This window comes from Capra hircus, chromosome 15 (genome assembly GCF_001704415.2).
Source record: "Capra hircus breed San Clemente chromosome 15, ASM170441v1, whole genome shotgun sequence".
Taxonomy (NCBI): domain Eukaryota; kingdom Metazoa; phylum Chordata; class Mammalia; order Artiodactyla; family Bovidae; genus Capra; species Capra hircus.
This window is the reverse complement of record NC_030822.1, coordinates 62,026,743-62,050,351: the sequence shown is the minus strand read 5'-3', so window position 1 is coordinate 62,050,351 and position 23,609 is coordinate 62,026,743. Positions and strand designations below refer to the sequence as shown.

At 37.7% G+C, this 23,609-nt stretch overlaps 1 protein-coding gene and 1 pseudogene across 3 annotated transcripts in view; one reads left to right on the top strand and one right to left on the bottom strand.

Moving 5' to 3' along the window:
* RDX (radixin) overlaps nucleotides 1–23,609 on the bottom strand; it is a 103,992-nt gene that overhangs the window by 54,674 nt on the left and 25,709 nt on the right. For all 3 annotated transcript variants that reach the window (XM_018059816.1, XM_018059814.1, XM_018059815.1), the window contains exons 4-9: nucleotides 19,647–19,742; nucleotides 18,851–19,125; nucleotides 12,263–12,346; nucleotides 11,919–12,065; nucleotides 10,712–10,808; nucleotides 9,739–9,902 (exon numbers count right to left, since the gene is read on the bottom strand). In XM_018059816.1, the coding sequence (XP_017915305.1) occupies nucleotides 9,739–9,902; nucleotides 10,712–10,808; nucleotides 11,919–12,065; nucleotides 12,263–12,346; nucleotides 18,851–19,125; nucleotides 19,647–19,742 (863 nt within the window). The remainder of the gene's footprint in view (nucleotides 1–9,738; nucleotides 9,903–10,711; nucleotides 10,809–11,918; nucleotides 12,066–12,262; nucleotides 12,347–18,850; nucleotides 19,126–19,646; nucleotides 19,743–23,609) is intronic.
* Nucleotides 3,101–3,253, top strand: LOC102168277 (annotated as a pseudogene).

Sequence of the window (23,609 nt, the reverse complement as noted above, 5' to 3'; positions counted from 1 at the left end):
CATGGAATCCAAGAAAGGAATCATGGGGTTGTTAACTGTGTTAAAAAGATCCAGCATCACCCAACTGCTGCCAGCACCCTAGTGCAGAACACCTCACCCAAACAATGAACAAGACAAAATCATAAACCCAACCATTAATCAGCAGACAGGATTACCAGACATCCCAAAATATACCACCTCACACGGCCAAGCCCATCAGAAGAGGGGGAAACACCTCAACTCCTTTCACCAGAACACAAGCAGAAGTCACTCCCAACACAAAGTCTACACAAACCACTGGACAAACCTTACCCACTGAGGGAAGAAAGCAAAAGGAAGAAGGAATACAACCTGAAAGCCTGGGGAAAGGAAGCCTCAAACACAGTAAGTTAGAATAAAAATGAAAAGGCAGAGAAATACTGCACAAATGAAGGAACAAGACAGAAACACACAAGACCAAATAAACGAAGAGGAAATAGGCAAACCGTCTGAAAGAGAATTCAGAGTAATGATAATAAAGATGATCCAAAACCTCAAAACAGAATGGACAAAATGCAAAGAAGAAATAAAGAATAAACAGAGACCTACAATACATAACGAAATTTAAAATACTCTGTGTGTTAGTAGCTCAGTCATGTCTGACTCTTTGCAATCCCATGGACTGTAGCCCATCTGACTCTTCTATCCATGGAATTCTGTAGGCAACAATACTGGAGTGGGTTATTATTCCCTTCTCCAGGGGATCTTCCCAACCCAGGGATTGAACCCAGATCTCTCCCACATTGCAGTCAAGCTCTTTACCACCTAAGCCACCAGGGAAGCAAAAATACTCTAGAAGCAATCAATACCAGAATTAACTGAGGCAGAAGAATGGAATGGTGGAAATAACTTCTGAAGAGCAGACTAAAGGAAAAAGAATGAAAAGAACTGAGGACAGTCTCAGAGACCTTTCAGACAATATTAAACACACCAACATTCGGATTATAGGTGTCCCAGTACTAGAAAAGAAAAAGAAAAATATTTGAAGATACTATATTTGAAAATTTCCTCAACATGTGAAAGGAAACAATCAAGTCCAAGAAGTGCAGAGTCCTACACATCCAAGGAGATACACACTGAGACACGTACTAGCCAAACTAATAAAGATTAAACACAAAGAAAGACTATTTATTAAAAGCAGCAAGGGAAAAGCAACAAGCAACATACACGGGAAACCCCATTCAATTCACAGATATCTTCCAGCAGGAACCTTGTAGGCCAGAAGAGAATGGCAGGATATATTTAAAGTACTAAAAGGGAAAAATCTACAAGCAAAATTAACTCTACCTGGCAAGAATCTCATTTGTATTTGACAGAGAAATTAAAACCTTTCAGACAAGCAAAAGTTAAGAGAATTTAGCACCACAAAACCAGCTTTACAGACAAAGTTAAAGGGACTTCCACAGGAAGGAAACACAAGAGAAGGAAAAGACCTACAAAACTAAGCCCAAAACAAAAAGAAAATTCCAACAGCAACATATATATCAATAATTACTTTAAATGTAAATGGATTACATGCTCCAACCAAAAGACGCAGACTGAATGGATACAAAAACATGACCCATACATATGCGACACCCACTTCAGACCTAGAGACACACACAGACTGAGAGTGAAAAGATGGAAAAAGACACTCCATGCAAAATGGAAATCAAAATCCTATCAGACAAAACAGACCTTAAACAATATTATAAGAGATAAGGAAGCACTACATTATGAGACATAACAATGGCAAATACTTATGCACCCAACATAGGAGCCCCTCAATACATAAGGCAAACACTAACCGACATACAAGGAGAAATTGACAGTAACACAACAGTACGGATTTTAACACCCCACCTACACCAGTGAACAGTTCATCAAAACAGAAAATTAAGGAAACACAAGCCTTAAATGCCACATTAGGTCACATGGACCTAGTTGATATCTTCAGGACATTCCATCCCAATGCAAAGGAATATACTTTCCTCTCAAGTGCAGATAGAACATTTTCCAGGATAGACCACATCTCAGGTCACAAATCAATTCTCAGTAAATTTTAAAAAATGGAAATCATATCAAGCATCTTTTCTCACCACAAGAATATGAGACTAGATATCAATTACAAGGAAAAAAAAAAACAACTGCAAAACACACATACATGGAGACTAAATACATTTCTTAAAAATGAACAGGTTACTGAAGAAGTAAGATAAGAAATCAACCATTCCTGGAAACAAATGACAACAAAAACACAACAACCAAAAACCTATGGGATGCAGCAAGAACAGTTCTAAGAGGGAAGTTTATAGCAATACAATCCTATCTCAAGAAACAAAAACATCAAATAGACAACTAACGTTACACCTAAAACAACTGTAAAAGGAGAACAATAAAACCCCAAAATTAGTAGAAGGAAAGAAAGCATCAAGATCAGACCAGAAATAAATGAAAAAGAAATGAAGGAAATAATAGTAAAGAGTAATAAAACTAAAAGCTGATTCTTTAAGGAGATAAACAAAATGGACAAACCATTAGCCAGACTCCTCAAGAAAAAAGGGAGAAAGGACAGGTTACAACAGACAATGCAGAAATACAAAGAATCAGAAGAGACTATTACAAGAAACGATATGCCAATAAAATGAACAACCTGGAAAAAATGGACAGATTCTTAGAAAAGTTCAAGCTTTAAAGACTGAACCAGGAAAAAACAGAAACTATGAACAAGGCAATTATAAGCACTAAAATGAAAACTGATCAAAAATCTCCCTACCAACAAAAGTTCAGGGCCAGATGGCTTCACAGGTGAAATCTATTAAACATTTAGAGAGGCGCTAGTGCCTATCGTTCTGAAACTTTTTCAAAAACTTGCAGAGGAAGGAATACTTCCAAATTCATTTTATGAGGCCACCATCACCCTGATACCAAAATCAGAAAAAGACATCACAAAAAAAGAAAATTACAGGCCAATATCACTGATGAACATAGATGCAGAAATCCTCAAGAAACAGCAAACAGAATTCAACAACACATTATAAAGACCATACATGTGCTTTTCTTTTCTCCACCACCCTATGTATGGTTGAGTTTGCTTCTCACGATGTCTTCTCATAAGACTTTCAGGGTCAAGCAATTTCTGGCCAAGAAACAAAAGCAGAATTATCCCATTCCTCAATGGATTCGAACGAAAACTAGTAAGATCAGGGACAATTCCAAGAGAAGACACTGCAGAAAAACCAAGCTGGGTCTATAAGAAGTGTCACATATAAAGTGGAACACATGCTGTGTGTTAAGACCATCTGCATATTAACCAGCCAAATCACAGTTGGAACATCACAATTGTCTAAGCTTACAGGAGAGATGGAATGCTTGGCTCCTAATGTTTCTTGTTTCCTTACTAGAAGTCTATGAGGCTCAGTAATAAATATGTGAAACTTATTTGGAGAAAAAGAAAAAATCCTGTGATTCCAGGGATGCAAGGATTCTTCAATATACGCAAATCAATGTGATATACCATATTAACAAACTGAGAGATAAAAACCATAAGATCATCTCAATAGATGCAGAAAAAGCTTTCCAAAAAAATTCAGAACTCATTTATGATAAAACTCTTTAAAAAATGGGCATGGAAGGAACCTGTCTCAACATAATAAAGGCCATAAATGATAAACCCACAGTAAACATTATTCTCAATGGTGAAAACCTGAAAGCATCCCCTCTAATATCAGAAACAAGACAAGGGTGCCCATTCTCGCCAATATTACTCAACATAATTCTCGAAGTCCTAGCTATGACAATCAGAGAGTTAAAGAAAACAAAAGGAATCCAGATTGGAAAGAAGCAGTGAAACTCTCACTGTTTGTTAAACCCTAAAAATACCATCAGAAAAGTACTAGAGCTAATCACAGGATACCAAATAATACACAAAAACTACTCGCATTTCTATACACTAACAACAAAAAGTCAGAAAGAGAAATTAAGGAATCAATCCCATTTATCACTGCAACAGAAAGAACACAATACATAGGAATAAATCAACCTCAGGAGACAGAGCTATACATAGAAAACTATAAGACACTGATGAAAGAAAACAAAGACAACATAAACAGATGGAGAGATATTCCATTTTCCTGCATTGGAAGAATCAACATTGTGAAAATGACTAAACTACCAAACGCAATCTACAGATTCAGTGTGAACCCTATCAAATCACCAATGGCATTTTCCACAGAATTAGAACAAAAAAATCTTACAATTCGTATGGAAACACAAAAAGACCCCAAACAGCCAAAGCAATCTTTTTTTTTTTTTAATTTTACAATACTGTATTGGTTTTGCCATACATCAACATGAATCCGCCACGGGAGTACCTGAGTTCCCAATCCTGAGCCCCCCTCCCACCTCCCTCCCCATACCATCCCTCTGGGTCATCCCAGTGCACCAGCCCCAAGCATCCTGTATCCTGCATCGAACCTAGACTGGCGATTCGTTTCTTACATGATATTATACATGTTTCAATGCCATTCTCCCAAATCATCCCACACACTCTCCCTCTCCCACAGAGTCCAAAAGCCTGTTCTATACATCTGTGTCTCTTTTGCTGTCTCGCATACAGGGTTATCATTACCATCTTTCTAAATTCCATATATATGTGTTAGTATACTGCATTGGTGTTTTTCTTTCTGGCTTACTTCACTCTGTATAATCGGCTCCAGTTTCATCTACCTCATTAGAACTAATTCAAATGTGTTCTTTTTAATGGCTGAGTAATACTCCATTGTGGATATGTACCATAGCTTTCTTATCCATTCATCTGCTGATGGACATCTAGGTTGCTTCCATGTCCTGGCTATTATAAACAGTGCTGCGATAAATCTTGAGAAAGAAAAACGGAGCTGGAGGAATCAACGTTCCTGACTTCAGTATACTACAAAGCTACAATCATAAAGGGAGTATGGTACTGGCACAAAAACAGAAATATACACCAATGAAACCAGACAGAAAAGCCAGCGATAAACCCTTATCTTTGACACAGGAGGCAAGAATATACACTGAGGCAAAGACAGTCTCTTCAATAAGTGGTGCTAGGAAAACTGAACAGCTACATGTGAAAGAATGAAACTAGAACACTTCCTAACATGATATATAAAGATTAGCTCAAACTGGACTAAAGACCTAAATGTAAGACCAGAAACTGTAAAACTCTTAAGAGGAAAACATAGGCAGAACACTTTATTATATAAATCACAGGAAGATCCCTTATGAGTCTCCTCCTAGAGTAACAGAAAAAAAAACAAACAAGTAAGACCTATTTAAAAGTTTCTGCACAGCAAAAGAAACTATAAACAAGGTGAAGACAACCCTAAGGATGGGAGAAAATAACAGCAAATGAAAGTTGACAAAGGATTAATTTCCAAAATACATAAGCAGCTTATGCAACTCAATGACAGAAAAGCAAATAACTCAGTCCAACAGTGGGCAAAAGACCTAAACAGACAGTTCTCCAAGGAAGACATGCAGATAGCTAATAAACACATGAAAAGATGCTCAAGATCACTCATTATTCAGTTCAGTTCAGTCGCTCAGTCATATCCAACTCTTTGCGACCTCATAAACTGTAGCACGCCAGGCCTTCCTGTCCATCACCAACTCCCAGAGCCCACCTAAACCCATGTCCATTGGCATCAGTGATGCCATCCAACCATCTCATTCTCTGTTGTCCCCTTTTCCTCCTGCCCTCAATCTTTCCCAGCATCAGGGTCTTTTCAAATGAGTCAGCTCTCCACATCAGGTGGCCAAATTATTGGAGTTTCAGCTTCAACATCAGTCCCTCCAATGAATACCCAGGACTGATCTCCTTTAGAATGGACTGGTTGGATCTCCTTACAGTCCAAGGAACTCTCAAGAGTCTTCTCCAACACCACAGTTCAAAGGCATTAATTCTTCGGTATTCAGCTTTCTTCACAGTCCAATTCTCACATTCATACATGACTACTGGAAAAACCATAGCCTTGACTAGACAGACCTTTGTTGGCAAAGTAATGTCTCTGCTTTTTAATATGCTGTCTAGGTTGGTCATAACTTTCCTTCCAAGGAATAAGCATCTTTTAATTTCATGGCTGCAATCACCATCTGCAGTGATTTTGGAGCCCAGAAAAAGAAAGTCAGCCACTCATTATTAGAGAAAGGCAAATGAAAACTACAATATCACCTTACACCTGTCAGAATGGCCATCATAAAAAAAATCTTCAAATAATAAAAGCTGAAGAAGACGTGGAGAAAAGGGACATGACATGTTTGCTGGTGTACTGTTAGGTGAAATGTAAACGGATGCAGTCACTATGGAAGACAGTAAGGAGATTCCCTAAAAATCCAGGACTAAAACTATCATATGACCCAACAATCCCACCATTAGGCAAATACCCTGAGAAAACTGTAACTGAAAAGACACATGTACCCCGATGTTCACTGAAACACTTTATAATAGCTAAGACATGGAAGCAACCTAGATGTCCATGAATGGATGAAGAAGCTGTGGTACATATACCACAATGGAATATTACTCGGCCACAAAAGGGACGCATTTGAGTCAGTGCTAACGGGGTGAATAAATCTAGAGCCTATTACACAGAGTGAAGTAAGTCAGAAGAGAAGAACAAATATCCTATGTTAAGGCATATATGGGACCTAGAAAGATGGTTCTAATGAAGCTATTTGCCCAGTTGCAATGGAGATGCAAACACAGACTTATGGACACAAGGGGTGAAGGAGAGGGTGTGATGAATATAAGAAGGAGAGGGTGGGATGAATGGAGAGAGGCATAGAACAGAAATATACACATTAACATACGCAAAATAGCCAGCCAATCAGGGAATCTGCTATATAACTCAGGGACCTAAAACTGGGGCAAGTTGCAAGCTTAAAGGGTGGGATGGAGTGGGAGGTGGGAGGGAGCTTCAAGAAGGAGGGGACATATGTATACCTATGGCTGATCCATGTTGATGTAGGGCAGAAACCAACACAATATTGTAATTATCCTTCAATTAAAAGTAAATCAAGAACTACAATATAATCCTAAGCCACATGAGAGCAGTAAAAAATGACAGAGCTCAAAGTAACATTCCAACTTAGCATCTTTAATGGTGGAGTGAGGAATTACAGGACAGTTTCATGCCTGTTTAAAACATGTTTTATGAAGCAGTTAACTTCTCTTGAAAAATCTGTATGCAGGTCAGGAAGCAACAGTTAGAACTGGACATGAAAACAGACCGATTCCAAATAGGGAAAGGAGTACGTCAATTCTACATATTGTCATCCTGCTTATTTAACTTATATGCAGAGTATATCATGAGAAACGCTGGGCTGGAGGAAGCACAAGCTGGAATCAAGATTGCCAGGAGAAATATCAATAACCTCAGATATGCAGATGACACCATCCTTGTGGTAGAAAGTGAAGAACTAAAGAGCCTCTTGATGGAAGTGAAAGTGGAGAGTGAAAAAGTTGGCTTAAAGCTCAACATTCAAAATACGAAGATCATGGCATCCAGTCCCATCATTTCATGGCAAATAGACTGGGAAACACTGAGAGACTTTATTTTGGGGGGCTCCAAAAATCACTGCAGACGGTGACTGCAGCCATGCAAATAAAAGACGCTTGCTCCTTGGAAGAAAAGTTATGATCAACTTAGACAGCATATTAAAAAGCAGAGACATTACTTTGCCAACAAAGTTCTGTCTAGTAAAGGCTACGGTTTTTCCAGTAGTCATGTATGGATGTGAAAGTTGGACAGTAAAGAAAGCTGAGCGCCAGAATTGATGTTTTTGAACTGTGGTGTTGGAAAAGACTCTTCAGAGTCCTTTGAACTGCAAGGTGGTCCAATCAGTCCATCCTAAAGGAGATCAGTCCTCAATATTCATTGGGAGGGACTGATGCTGAAACTCCAATACTTTGGCCACCTGATGCAGAGAGCTGACTCATCTGAAAAAACCTTGATGCTGGGAAAGACTGAGGGCATGAGGAGAAGGGGACAACAGAGGATGAGATGATTGGATGGCATCACCAACTCAATGGATAGGAGTTTGAGTAAACTCTGGGAGTTGGTGATGGACAAGGAGGCCTGGTGTGCTGCAGTTCAAGGGGTTGCAAAGAGTCCAACATGACTGAGCGATTGAACTGAACTAACTTCTCTAAGGCAGACAACTTGAGTGAAACAATGTGAATTAATAAAACATCTAAATTACACAGAACATTTAAGAAAAAAAATGTGTCTAACACAATGACTAAAAATATAGGTAGCAAAACTATTTCTGGCAAAGGGCTGATTTAATTACTGGATTCAAATTATGTTATTTCCAACACAGTATGTTTTTATGTATATGGTTAGGGGTCCTCTATTTTGTTTTCTTTAGAACCTACTCTATTAAGATTATTGTGTTATTCTGCAATGATTTCCTCAATTGATGTTAACTTTAATTTGACTCTAAATTTTTTCAAATAAAGCATAAAGTCTAAGTTAGTATAGAATCAGATTTGGGAATTATGAGTGCCAGAGCCAGTAATGTGGTTCCAAGGTAAACAAGCAATTTATTCAATATTTTTATGTTTCAGGAGTCTTCATTTAATATTTAACATCTTTTTTGAAAGTCAAGTGAACCCTGGTTAAAAAGATCAGTGTCACTGGCAGGGAGTGCTAGAGTTATTAAACTATGAATAGTGACTATTCACTTCATGTCACTGACACTGTTTCAAAGCAAAATATTCAGCATATTCCTACTGTGAAAAATGAAGACACACAAGTCACAAGCAAAACAAGCTTGAAAATCTCATACTATGTCCACACCAAAATCTGTCAGTAAAAAGCAAGCACAATACAGGAAAAGCACATCTGTGAAGTCTCAAAAAGCTATTTTCTCCGAAATAAAAAGATTTCTAACTTGAAAATTATACACACTCACTTTAAAAGAGGACAGTGATAACATATGCTGTCATTCAATTTTAAGAACATTTTCTGTAACACCTTTTGGAAAAACCTGGACAAACTTTTTGGCCAACTATATATCATAGTATTAAATGAATATAATGTAAAAATGCAACTTTAGAGTATACTATAGAAACTGATAGGATTCTTACATTTCAGAGAAGGCAATGGCACCCCACTCCAGTACTCTTGCCTGGAAAATCCCATGGATGGAGGAGCCTGATAGGCTGCAGTTCATGGGGTCACTAATAGTCGGACACGACTGAGCGACTTCACTTTCACTTTTCACTTTCATGCATTGGAGAAGGAAATGGCAACCCACTCCAGTATTCTTGCCTGGAGAATCCCAGGGATGGGGGAGCCTGGTGGGCTGCCATCTATGGGGTCGCACAGAGTCGGACACGACTGAATCAACTTAGCAGCAGCAGCATAGAAACTGATGAGGATTCTTAAATTTTAGATAACCTACTGCTATCAATTAAAACTGAAAGGCTAGGGACTTGCCTGGTGGTCCAGTGGTTAAGAATCCACTTTCCAAAGCACAGGATGCAGGTTTGACACTTGGTTGGGGAACTGGGGTTCTACATATCTTGGGACAGCCAGGCCCATGTGCTGCAACTAGAGAAGCCCATGCACCCCAACTACTGAGCCCATGTGTTTAGAGCCCATGTTCCACAACAAAAGAAGAGAAGTGCCCATGTACTGCAATGAAGACCCAGCAGTCAAGAATTAAGAAAAAGAAAGGCCATAAACTCCGTACCTTTCCAACTGCTTCTGATGTTTCTCCTCTCTAGCCTGGGCCTTCATCTGCTGTACTTCAATAGTGTCAGGCTTCCTTCTTCGCATGTACAGTTCATGGTTTCCCATGCATAAGGCCAAAATCCGCTTATTGATTCTCAAACGAGGTGCATAAAAAACAAAATCCTAAACATAAAGGAGCCTGAATTTAAAATCTTCATGAAGGATATTTCTTCCCACAATAATCTCTACAAAATTCCAGCCTTTCCTATGAATTCTAATGTCATATACTATATATTTTAGAAATCACGGAATTTCTTCACTCCTTATGCCATACTTTCACAAAACTGGTTCCTCCCCCTTTTGTTCCCTACTGGTTTTGTGGAGAAGCTAACATTCTTATGGTCTCAATATAGTAAATGACATTTATTCTTTTTTCTTCCCCAAAAAAACTATCAACATCAATTCCTTCACCTCAGAGGAGGATTTTTTGTTTTGCCTTTGCCATTAATCTCAAAACTGGATCTTTGTTCAAGTCTGTTAAACTTTTTAACCTAGAAATTTTCTCCATATCTTTGTGTTTTCAATAACTGAGCTAAAGTACTAGAGTATACCTGACACTAGGGCAATTTAAAAAACTATTTAAATATAAATATTTCTTACATTCAAGGCTCTGAGTTACAAAAATCCAAAGTTCATTATGCAATACTCTCTAAGCAAGTTAATGCAGAGGAGGTTACCTCCACTAATTCCAGCCACCAACATGCTTTTTTTAAATAGGAATGGCGATTGTTTCCAACCATCTCCTAATAAATACTGCCTATCTTATAGTTAAATCTCAGTTAAAATAAAACTGTGAAAAGGGCTACTTCTCAGAAGCAATTCAATGAATACACAATAATATCTATTATTATTATTGTCGTTCGTCAAGTGCTAGCATAGCAAAGTGGCAGAAATTTAGAGTTAATACATAAAAATAAAAGAATTTTACTTACAGGTGCCTTTTTGTCAATCGGCTTTATAACAAATTTTTTGTCATTAAATGAAATATTTCTGATTTCACTCCAAGGAAAACCAATTTTAGGTGTTAACCTTAAAAAAAAAAAAAGCACCCTTTAAGATGAATATATTCTCATTATAAAAAGAAACTGACCCATTCCAGTTAAGTCCAAAGTCCCCACTGTCCAGAATCCCCAGTCCCATTCCCTCCCATCTTGAGCTCACCCCTCTTTCACATTCCCCATCTTTATCTGTAGTCACACCTCTAACAGGTACTCTAAATTTTTAAAGGAAGAAAAAGAAAAGATTTCATCTACAAAATTTACTCTTCAGGTCATTTTTGCTTTTCATTCAAAACTTTCAAAATTTTCTCTTCTGAATAACATAGCATTTTAACTTGCTTTGTAATATATGAAAAAATAGAGTAAAATCAGTAAAACACTCTCTTTTGGAATTTGTATTTGCTTAGGAATGTGTACTTTATTAGATACCTGCAAATAATGAAAATAAAGTTCTGAGGCCAGGATAAAAAGAAACATCTTAGAAAAAAGCATTACTGGCATAGACTTAGATGCTCATGTGACATCGTAAATAAAAGGAAGGTGTAAAGTAACTGTAGCTATCATTACTTAAAAGTGCTCTAAGAGCCGGACATATACATTCCGGGTTGATTTCAAAATAAAATGCCACTGTTCACTATGCATGATACAGCAATATTCTACTTTATTGATGTCTAAAAATATTCAAAATAGTTCATATAAATGTTCAAACAAAAAGTGTTACAAAATACAGTAAATTATGCACCTATAATTCATTGTCTCACTGCTGCTGTTTATGTATGTTAATTTCAATTACAACCTACAGGCCAGGCAAACCATTTAAGCAATCACTTTTCATCTATGAGAAAACAAATTTTAAGTTACCAGACATAACTCACAAGACATCAGGTAGCATACTTCAAATAGAAGTGAAATCACTCTATTTGATAAACATACTTCTTGAGAAGTAGAACTCTGAAACTACAAGATGTTGAGAAAACAGGTATATTATCTGAGAACCTGTCCGACATTAACTGATCTTTAATTTGGGGGCAAGGGAAAAGGAGTTAAGAGTAATCAGGCCCCAAGAGGACTTTACATGTAAGATTAAAGCCACACAGACTGCTGAATAAAGACTTATTCACTATTCAACTAATTTACTTACTTGTCATCGTGTTCATAAATATTCAGACCCAAAGCATCAACACCTAGCCACAATTCTGTTCCTTTCTTATTTTTTATTTCAAAATAGTTGACTCCATACATTTCTAGATCCTGTGCAATCTTCAAGTACTCCATCATAGAATCCTCCCTATTGAAATAAAGCTGATTTTAACATATATAAAAATAAGATCAAACAAATTACAAAACATTTTGGATTAAAGTTTAGCGCTTTACATGTATTCATATAAGTCTAATAACCTTTGAGGGATAATCTGATATAATAAAAAGTGTTATAAAAAAAACCTTAATTTGAGGAAAAACACTAAGAAAATAACCACTCAATACCTTAGCATTCCTCTATGTTCTTCATGCCAATTCTGTATTCTTTCTTCCCACTGTTCTTTTGTCAGTTTGTGTTGCTCCAAAACACTGTAAGGAAAAAAAAAAAGGAATCTATAAAAATGTCCCTTAGATTCAAAGTCAATATGCTTTTAAAAAGTCTAGAATTATTCAGTCCCTTAACTGTGGTAGTCATACAAAACTATACATATGATAAAACTGCACAAATACATACATACATATACACAAATGACTGTAGTAACACTAACGAAACCCGAATGGGGTCAGTGGATGGCATCGATGCCAACATCCTAGTTGTGATATTGTACTGAAGTCATCCAAGATGTTACCATTCGGGAAAGCTCAGAGAAGGACACATAGGACCCAGACCTCATTACCATTTTTTATTATAACTATGTGTGAACCTATAATTAACTCAAAATAAAAAGACTCTATGACCCTAAAATTATTTTACATTAAGTTTTAGAAATAGTTACATGGATAGCATATGGGAATGTTTGCAATGAATAAAATATTGCACCAAAAACAGGGAAAGTAACTTTCTCATGAATATTAAGAAAGATTTGAGAGGAACAGATCAAAAATCAGAATTCTTCTTTGCTTCTATGTATTTACTTTCTTTGCTGCTAAATTTAATTTTTATATTTTCTACAGGTATACTTTTAGGTAAGTTTACAAGTGAAAAGGCATTTTTTTCTACCACCCCCCCCCCAAGCTTCAAGTAACTTATTAGTTTCTTTTGTATCATTTCAGTGTCTCTTTTACAAATATAAGCAAACATGAACAAACATTCTTATTTTCAACACTTAAATTGAACACTTCTTTACAGCACTTAAACTTTCACAATTTTCTTGTCTTAATACTCTTGCCATCTGCCCTCTATGCTCATCAAGAGGCAAGCCTTGAGGGCAATGTAATGCAATGCAATGCAGCCAACTGCAGAAATGACAATGTTAACGAAATCTGAATGCACAAGTTAATTAAATTGAATGCCACTACGATTTATGTTCTGGCTTTTTCTATTAAGCATCTCAAATCTCCTTCATTTCCATTTTATATAATGTACTTGTATTATTAATATGCATGACTGGTTTGCAGGTATCTAAAATTCCCACTTCGGAAAAGAATATGGAAAAGAATAGACATATGTTATGTATAAATGAACCAGTCTGCTGTACAGTGAAAGTAACACACTGTGAATCAAATATAATATCCCAATATAAAATAAAAATTAAATTAAAAAAAAGAGAACTTCCCTCATTGTCCAGTGGTAAAGAATCCTCCTGTCAAAGCAGGGGACACAGGTTTGATTCTTGCGCAGAGAGGATCCCACATGCCTTGGGGCAATTAAGCTGGTGGGCCACAACTACTGAGCCCTAGTGGAGCTCGCTGTGGGCTATTTGAGGCAATGGAAGCCGGGTAGAGCCCCCAGGGTTCCCTGTCCCCAGCCCAGGACGGTGAGGCGCTAGCCAGGGGCCACTTGTCCGGATCCGCCAAGTGCCTGCTTCCCCTGGGGGCCTTCGCGCACACTGCCAACCTGGCCAACAGCCACCAGCACCCAGCTCTCCCCTGTACAGTTCTCTGCGGAACTTGTCGGTCAAGGCCTCAAGCGCTACGCCTCCCGCTGGACTCTGACACCCCAGCGCCTGGTCCAGCGCTCACCACCGCGCCCAGTGCACTAGGGCCTCCCCAGCCCAGCCCATACTGCGCATGGGCTGGACCCTGCCCCCAGAGCCGGGCATTCCGGAGCAGCGGGCCCCCTCACTAGACTGCCGCCACCGCCTCAGGCCTCAAAGACAAGACAGGGCCCCAGGGCCCCGCTGCGTTGCAGGGTGGGTGGGGGATGGGGAAGAGACTCTAGCCCGAGGGCAGCAGAGAGGACCCAGCATCCGGGTGAGGAGGTGCTGGGGAGGGCAGTGGTCACATGCGGGTGAGATGTGGTCTGTAAAATTAGAGCATCTCTTCACTTTCATGCATTGGAGAAGGAAATGGCAACCCACTCCAGAGTTCCTGCCTGGAGAATCCCAGGGACGTGGGAGCCTGGTGGGCTGCCGTCTATGGGGTCGCACAGAGTCGGACACGACTGAAGTGACTTAGCAGAAAATACATATTTCCCTGGTTTCCGTCCTTCTCCCTGCCCTCCTTGCTCTAGGATTGTACCTTCTCTGCTCTCAGCCCAGCCCCAGTCCCTTCCAGAGTCCTTAGTGCATGGAATAAAGTGGTTATTAAATCTCACCCCCGCCAAAAAAGCTGACTCTAAATGACTCTAGAGCCTGCAACTACTGAGTCCACGTGCCCTGGAGCCTGTCCTCTCCAACAAGAGAAGCCACCTCAATAAGAAACCCATGCACCACAACTGGAGAGCAGCCCCCACTTGCCACAACTAGAGAAAGCCTGTGCACAGTAAGGAAGCCTCAGCACAGCCAAAAATAAAAAGAAAAAACTTGAAAAAATTTTAAAAAGAAAAAATTACTGAGGGGTGGGTGGGGAAGCTAAATCTTCTGTCCAGAAAAAAAGGAGTCTTTTCTTCATGATAAGGCTAATATGTTTCACCTTGACTTTAAATCTACTTGGGCCTTTAAACAACTTGTGCGTGTGAGTGCCTGCACACACACTAAGTCATATCCCAGTCTGCGATCCCGTGACTATAGCCCCCCAGGCTCCTCTGTCCATGGGATTTCCCAGGCAAGAAAACAGGAGTGGGCTGCCATTTCCTTCTCCAGGGGATCTTCCTGACCCAGGGGTGGAACCCGCGTCTCTGTGTCTTCTGCACTGGCAGGTGGATATTCTTTACCACTGCGCTGCCTGGAAATCCCTTTAAATGACTGATTCCTCTATTTTCTCAGGAAATATGTTTTCATTCCATTATTTATCATCCCTGCCTATCTATATTACCAGATACACGCACATCTCAGAGATATTTTTGGTTCATTTTCAGACCACCTCAACAAAGCAAGTTACACAAAATGTTCAGTTTTCTAGTGCATACAGAGGTTATGGTTATACTATACTGTATTAAGTGTGCAACAGCATTCTGTCCATAGAAACAATGTACACACTAAAATTTAAAAATACTTTATTGTTAAAAAAAAAAAGGTAACCACCATCTGAGCCTTCAGAATGTCATAATCATTTTGCTAGTGGAGGGTTTGAAATATTTCAGGAAGCTCCAAGCTGATAGAGATACATGAAGCAAGCTAAAGCTGCTAGAAAAAAAATAGTGCTAACAGACTTGCCTGATGCTGGCTGCCACAAACCTTCAATTTGTTAAAAACACAGTACCTACAGTGCACAATAAAACAAAGCACAAAAAAAAGGAGGTATGACAGTATACTTATTTGCGTGAAGCTCGCACCAATCACATCCATGTTGCTCCCCAGTTATGCCCAGTGCCAAACAGAAGAGGCAAAAATTTGTAGAGTGAATAAAGGAATTAATTATTTTCCATATTTTAAAGAACACTTTAAACCCATGCTTCCCTCCTCTTAGTTTTTTTCTTTATCACAGCCAAATTTCTTTCAGGAACTGTTTGTATTTACTGTCCTTTATTTCTATACCTCACATCACTGCCCCGACTCTACCACAATCTGGCTTCAACCCCCAACGTTCTACTAAAACTGCTCTTACACTGGAGATGTCAATAGGTTCAAAACTGACATCTTCCTTCTCTGAAATGGGTTCCTTCTCACCTTGAAAAGCTATTGCAAACCACCCAGATACCCAAGTCAGAAACCTGGTACAGAAAAACATGCACATCTAGCTCTTTTCAAAAGAGAGGGATAGTATCTGGTGGGGCTGACTATTCCTATCAGCAGACTGCTAAGCTCTACTGTGGGAGACCAGATTGCTTATCTGGGTTTTTCAATACAAGGATTATAATCATCCATCAAAATCATTAAATTTATATATTTGATTTAGGTTCACCAAATAACCTGATTACTAATTTTCCCCCAGGCACTTAAGTGATAAAAGTTTGTTATATATTATACATGGAATCTGGCTTCCCTCATAGCTCAGTTGGTAAAAATCCACCTAAAATGTAGGAGACTCTGGTTTGATTCCTGGGTCGGGAAGATCCGCGGGAGAAGGGATAGGCTACCCACTCCAGTATTCTGGCCTGGAGAATTACATGGACAGTCCATGGGGTCGCAAAGAGTCAGACATGACTGAGCAACTTTCACTTTAATATCTGGAATAAAATCAATGACTAAAAGTATCTCCTCTATTCTAAACTAAAAACTTAGTATTCTGACATTATGGATTTATTTTTTAAACTTAGACAACTTGAATTAATCATCCTGAGACTAACAACTTGAAGGACACCTGACTGGACCTTCAAAGTTAAAAACCAAATCTTGAGCAGCATGTGCTTCTTCCTAAATAGATTGGGTTTCTCTAGGTCTCACAGACCTAGAGAACAAACTTATGGTTGCTGGGAGGAAGGGATAGTTAGGGAGTTTGGGATGGACATGTATACACTGCTGTATTTAAAATGGGATAACCAACAAGAACCTACTGTATAGCACATGGAACTCTGCTCAATGTAGCGTGGCAGCCTGGATAGGAGGGGAGTTTGGGGCAGAATGGATACATGTATATGTATGGCTGGGTCCCTTCTTTGTTCACCTGAAACTATCACTATGTTGTTAACCAGCTACACTCTGATACAAAACAGAAAGTTTGGAAAAAAAAAAACCAATTTTTAAAATAAAATAATAATAATAATTTTTAAAATTAAGAAAAAATCATCTGAAATGTAATTCTACTACACTGGTAATCAATTACTCAATTCAATGCTTAAAAAATCTGAGACACTGATTTTTGGGTTGGACCAATAATTATAAACAGACTAACAAGTATCTCATACTCCTGATTCTTTCAGTGAATAATATATACTATTGTAACTACTATTGTTATAGTATTAAAGAGCAGAACAGTACATGACATTTAATGATCAATTACTAAATCTACTGTACTTAATGGTACCTATAAAGCATACAGCAACAGAATATAATTTACTAACCAAAATTGTTAATGCTACAAAGGAATTTAATAATAAAAGTAAACAAAAAGTAGGTTTGATGTCTTCATATTTAGTACCTACAAAAAAGAAATTACACTTAAGAGCTTAAATATTATGAGGAAGTGATAGAGAACTTAAATTTTAGGTTAATAATATGCAGTTTTGCCTTTAATTAGAAATTTTAAAATTCAGGAATCTTGTGCAAATAGTAATAATTTCTCTGGATTTTAAAGAAAAGTCCCTATTTACATTCTAATATCAGGGTCATGTATACCACTACCATTAAGAACTGAAATGTTTAAAAGTAATATTTGATGTAATTTCTAGATTTTGTAAACAATACTACCAACTACCAGTTGTATCACACTTTACAATTAAAACTGTAAAGCACACAGTTCATGAACTGTAATCATAAACATAAGGCTGACAGAGCAAAACTGCTACCCTCGTTGTGCAGAGTGAGACACTAAGGCTCAGAGAGTGTAGGTTATATACGTGAGGCCACATAATTAGCAAAGGGTAGAATCAGCATTTAAAACCAAGGCCTGCTAATGATGCTTTCCTGCAGCATGCTACCTTAAAATAACTTACACTGAAACCAGGTCTCCCTAAACCAAATTCTCTTACTGAGTTTTTTATTAATCTCTATATGCAAAACTTTTTTGCCTTTCCTTGTCCCCTCTGACTTCAACCCTGTGCTAACTGAACATTAGTCAACCAACAGCCAGATAACTAAAGCTGCTGTTGTCAATAACAATATTAATGTTACTATACTAAAATTTCTATTATAGATATCATCATTAATGTACAAACTCAGGTTATTCGGCAGCCCCCAAGTCACGGGCCACCTAGCCAGAGAATCTTAAACCACAGACTTCTGACTCCCAAGCTGTCACAAAACAATGATTAAATTCTAGCCTCTTTGTTCTTTCCCTTTAATAAGCACCTAACTCAAAGATCAGGTGGGAGTGGACCTGAGACTTGTCTCTCACTCCCTTGTTTGGTACTCTGCAATAAATGCTGTACTTTCCTTCACCACAAACAGGGGTCAGTAGATTGGCTTTCCCGCGTCTGGGGAACAGACCCAAGTTCAGAACAGGTAGTAGTATGCTGCAGATGAGAACAGAGCACTAGACTAAAAGTCCAATAACCAAGTTTAAAAAGTCTTTTGGAACATTAGAAATTTAATTTTAATTCTATGGAGGAAATATAGCCTGGAACTTATTATTTTCAAAAACATTTATTAAGCAACAGTCTACCTGCATGAGAATTTTTACTAATAAGTAGCAACAGTCATGCCTCCTCAAGCCCAAATTATCACTGCCTCCACTTACTGCTTATCTGTGAGAATGAGAAGAGACAAAATGTTTAAGTAATTACAGAGTACATAAATCTATGTAGCTTCTGGGTCATAACTTTTAAAAGTATACTCTAACCCAACTGGCAACTTAAAAATCTAAAAAAAAAAAAAAAAAACCAAACACAACCATTTACAAACTTCTAAAATATGACTTTTCAGAGACTATAGGGTAAAAGCATGCTTCACTTACCGCTGGGGGAGGAGTCTATCATTAGCCAGGTAGCCTGGTTTATGAATCTCTTTATTATAGTCTCCGTACTTGGCCTGGACAGCATAGGAAGCCAAAAGAACTGCAGTTTCTGGTGGACAATATATCTCATCATTTAATATAGCTTCTTTAACTTGCAAGAAGAAAAGTCTCTGGGTTATTTCTTGAATTAATTCCTCAGAAACATCTTCAGGAAAGAATTTAGCTCTAAATTTGAATTGCAAAGGATTCTCTTTTTTAACATCTTGCTGTGTTACCTGTAATAGCAATTTCAAGTACAGTCAATAAAAACCTTAGGTTCACAATAACTGACCATAGTCACATAATATTCTCTTTTGGTACAAAATAGGATATAAAACATAAGATTCTAAATCTATTAAGTAAGATTTTAAACCTGTAATAAATGTGAGAAAAAGATTCCATACTTATGAATGTGACTGATAACTCACAGATCCTAATTAATAACCTAATTGAAATTTCTCCAGAGCAACTTATCCTGAAGATGTTTAAGACCAAAGTACTAAGCAATACCTTATAGTATTTCTTACTGCTGAGTTTTCAAATAGGAAAAAAATGAACATTTCTTTTTTGAGGATGATATGGTGATGGTACCTTAATAAATTAAGACATGACACCTCTAATGATTCACAGAGATAACTATAAAAAGAGGTTTAAAATCAGTCTGAGTTTTTCTGGCTCAATCTGACTGATTTAACATGATCAAGATCAACTTCAAAGCAACTTAATTATTAGCTAGATGTTATCATACACACTTTACCTTCTTATTTAGTTTAAGCCATGTAGAATAGCCCTTGCTGTCCACGTACTGCAGCCCAAAAAACCAGACCTCACGCAAACCAACTGTTTTCACCACCTTAAAAAAAAAAGTTTCAGTTCAACACTCATATTGTAACCAGAAGGCACTATACTTCAAAGGAAGAACAAAACCACATGGAAATTATAGGTTTATTTCTTTGCTATAGTAAAGATCTTTCCTAAATTTAACATACTGATTAAAGGAATATTTCTAAAAGTTTAAGTTCAGGTTCTATTAAATTTCATAATGTCATTTCAATCTTATCTCATCCACTCTTCTGTATGCCCTTTTCCTTTTCATCTGCCAACAAGACCCTAACAGATAAAAAGAATATGGGGAAAAGATACAGAGCTGTCCTAATCCCACTTTCCTATTTCAATTTACCACTGCCCCCAACCCAAACTATACTATCAAGTAGTGCAAACAAACAGTATCATGTTGGTAATAAGACTCTCTGAGGACATGTAAATGCCCTGCCTCAGGCTATCCAGCTGCTGCTTTCACCTCCATTCCTACTTGACTCAGCATCGTAAGTTCTATGTTCTTCTACTTTCACTGAGCAAGAAACCCGTCCTTGAACACGCCGTAAATTTTACCCTTCTATACCTCTGCTCATGCTTCTTCCCCTCCCTAGAATGTTTCTTCTGTACTTTTATTTTCCTTTGCTTTTCTTCTGTACTTTTACCACCTGTTAAGCAATGCATTCCTCAAGGCCCAGGTCAACTACATGCTTCTGTGAATGAAGCCTTCCTATCATCTAGACAAAATTAATCACTTGGTCCTTAGTAACTCCACAGTATTTTATTTATACTGCTGCTTAAACACTTATTTTATCATAATTAATTATTAGTAGTAGAGTGTCTATTTACCTTCCTTGGCTGTTTAAAACTAAGGACAAAGACTACTGCCTTACTCATCTTAATATTCATGTCATTTCCAAGAATGACTAGCTTGCGGTAGGTACTCAAGAATACAGAGTAACTAAAGTGGTAAACTAGGATTATTAACTCACACTCAGGATTATGCCAACAAAAGCATATTTTTAAATCTGTATTTAAAATGAGGGAGGTGAGAGTTTATTAGGACTTTAAAAGCTTTACAAAAAGATTCAACATTAGTTCTTAAGTAGTAAACATTCTTAGTTTAAAACAAATAATAAATATCTCTTTTAAAATAAAAATCTAAAAACATGCCAGGCTTTTGGTTTCAAGACAGTAAATGGAACCCTTCAGTTTACTCTCCCTCTTGAAAAAATTTCACTGAAATGACACACACAAAAATTAAAAATAAGAAAAAAAATTTAGTTGTGGAAAAAAAAAAATTAGCTGTGAGAGGAAAGGTTACCACATTAAAAAAAAAGAGAGAGAATTCTCTGAATGATATGGTATATAAATATCCACAGTGACAGCAAAAGCTGATCAATGCCAAACAACCAAAACTTGAACGTGGACAAAGGAGACCCCAGATAATTTAACTTTGGCAAAAGATAGGTTGTCCCAACAGGGCCACAGGAAACATTTCAGCTCAGAGTGACAGGAACAAGAAATGTCAAAAGCAGTACCAAAGCAGCAAGTCTCAGTTTTGTCTCCAGGCTTTCTGTGAGTCACAACACTGCTAAGTAAAAAAGGGATCTGCCAGTGGGGCACAAGGGACAGCCTCTTAACTTCAGACTGTCACAACACACAAGAGAAAAATAAGAGACCACAGTTGTGAAATTCCTTAACAGGCTCCATCTTTTCCTATTTCTGAAAGTCTTCTAGGAAACTTTAAATCATGCATCTATAATTAAAAACATACTTGGGCACATAACTACAATATATGTATATTTATTTATAAGTTATACATATGCTATCACTTAATATATCAGAAAGCCAATCCTAAAAAATTAAAAGAAAGATAAAAATACAAACAAACATTTTAGTATTTTTTTCTTGCACCGTAACAGACGATGCTGAGTACTCCTGGGGATAGCACTATTCTAATCCCACAGACAGAAGCTGGAAGAGGCCAGTGAAGAAATTCAGCAGGCAGCAAACCAAAGGACCTCACAAACTCAACCAGAGCCCCTCCACATGGCAGATGGCTTTAAGCTGACATCCTAATCAGAAGTGAGGGTTTGCTACAGGTGGATTCATCTGAGAGAACTCCTGCCCCTAGGTCTGCTGTTCTGACCCTGAACCTACTGACCTTGACCTGACAGCTAGCTCACCCATATACTCAACTTCACCCAAGGTAACATCAGATTTGGATCTGGAATTTGGGCTCAAGTTGCCAAGATACAGAACAAGGACTACAGGAAGTAACTGCTGAGACAGGCCGTAACAGATAGCAACGTTCTTTAACTTAGATCTTTTCATTTACAATATGAAGTGTGTGTATGTGTGTGTGTTTGTGTATCAAACACTGTTCTACATAGTTTACATGAAGTCTCAATTAATTCTGACAAAAACCTTCCGAAGGAATAATGTTACCACCATCCTAATTGTATAAATGAGAAAAATGAGACAAAGAAAGTAATTTGTATGAAGTCAAACAGCAACATCTGGGACTCTACCTCTAGCAGTGTGGTTCCAGAGCCCACGGTTTTCAACTACTACACATTACTGCATCATAAAACATGTAGTTTCCTTTTCCCTGGCATCTAAACTAAAGCAATTCTGCTTAGAAAAAAAACAAATATTTTATTTCCAACTATCCACTACCAAAAGGCCCATGTGCTAATTTGTTTTTGACTAACACAAAACATTTTGCTCACTATAAATAACATTTCAATTTGCTATAAATAACATTTCAATTTGCTATGAGTACAGTAAATGCTCACTCCATCCACATTTTTATTCAAGTAAGACAGCTTATGTACTTACAAACATGAGACCTAGAAGAATCAACAGAAGTATCAGTTCACAAAAGTAAAATATCTATAATGTAAATTGAATGCAATTGCTTAGGATGTTGCCATAAAAAATTGCTCACTCACAACAACAACAAAAAAAATCCTTTCATCTCCAAAAAGATTTTATCTGGACGTTCAAGTTCACTAATTATGTAATTAGTAAATTAAGTTTATTACCTGGTCAAGGGAAGAAACAACTTCCCAGGAGTTTTGAATTTTTATTTCATCATTATTTGGGATCAGTAAGTAATTAGTATGTTATTTATTGCTGTAATACCAGGAATTCTCCCATTTTCTAAGGTCAATAGTTAGCATGACCACAGACTACTGCTCTCCTGATCATGTTCATGTAAAAGTTCATGTAAAAGCTACCTCCTCCTTTCTGTAATCAATTCACTTCTTGAACACTTGACCCCTAGTCACCAATCTCTTTCCTCCTTTTCTCAATAAAACTTGACTACTTAAATCATTATAGACAGCATTACCTGGGGAGCCTCAATAAAAGTGCTAATAGTTTAGAGTAGGTCCCAGACAATCAAACAAAATCTCTAGAGGTGGTTTCCAGGCACTGCTTTATTTTTCTCTTTAAAGCTCCCCAGGGTGGCTCAAGTGCGCACTCAAGAGTGATAAAAAAAGACAAAATCAATAGTTCAAGTTCTTTAACATGACATCCATGTTCTAACTCCAGGCTAGCTTATTATGAGCCTATGACATCAAACTGCTATCAGGGCCCTATTTATAGCTTATGCCTTTGCTCCTGCCATCTCCTTGAAACCCAAGTTCCCCTGCCGAGTTTATGATTAATCTCTCAATCCAACTTTATGCCCTTTCTTGTCCCCTCTGACCTTAATCCTGTGCTAACTGAACACTAATCAACCAGAGTCAGATCGCCAAAACTGCTGCCATTGTTGATGATACCAATAATGTAGTAAAACTGCTCTTGTATCATCATTTATCATCATTAACACACAGGTTACTTCTCCAGGGCAAGATAAGCTAAGAGACCCTCGGGTAACCAAACCAGAGACATC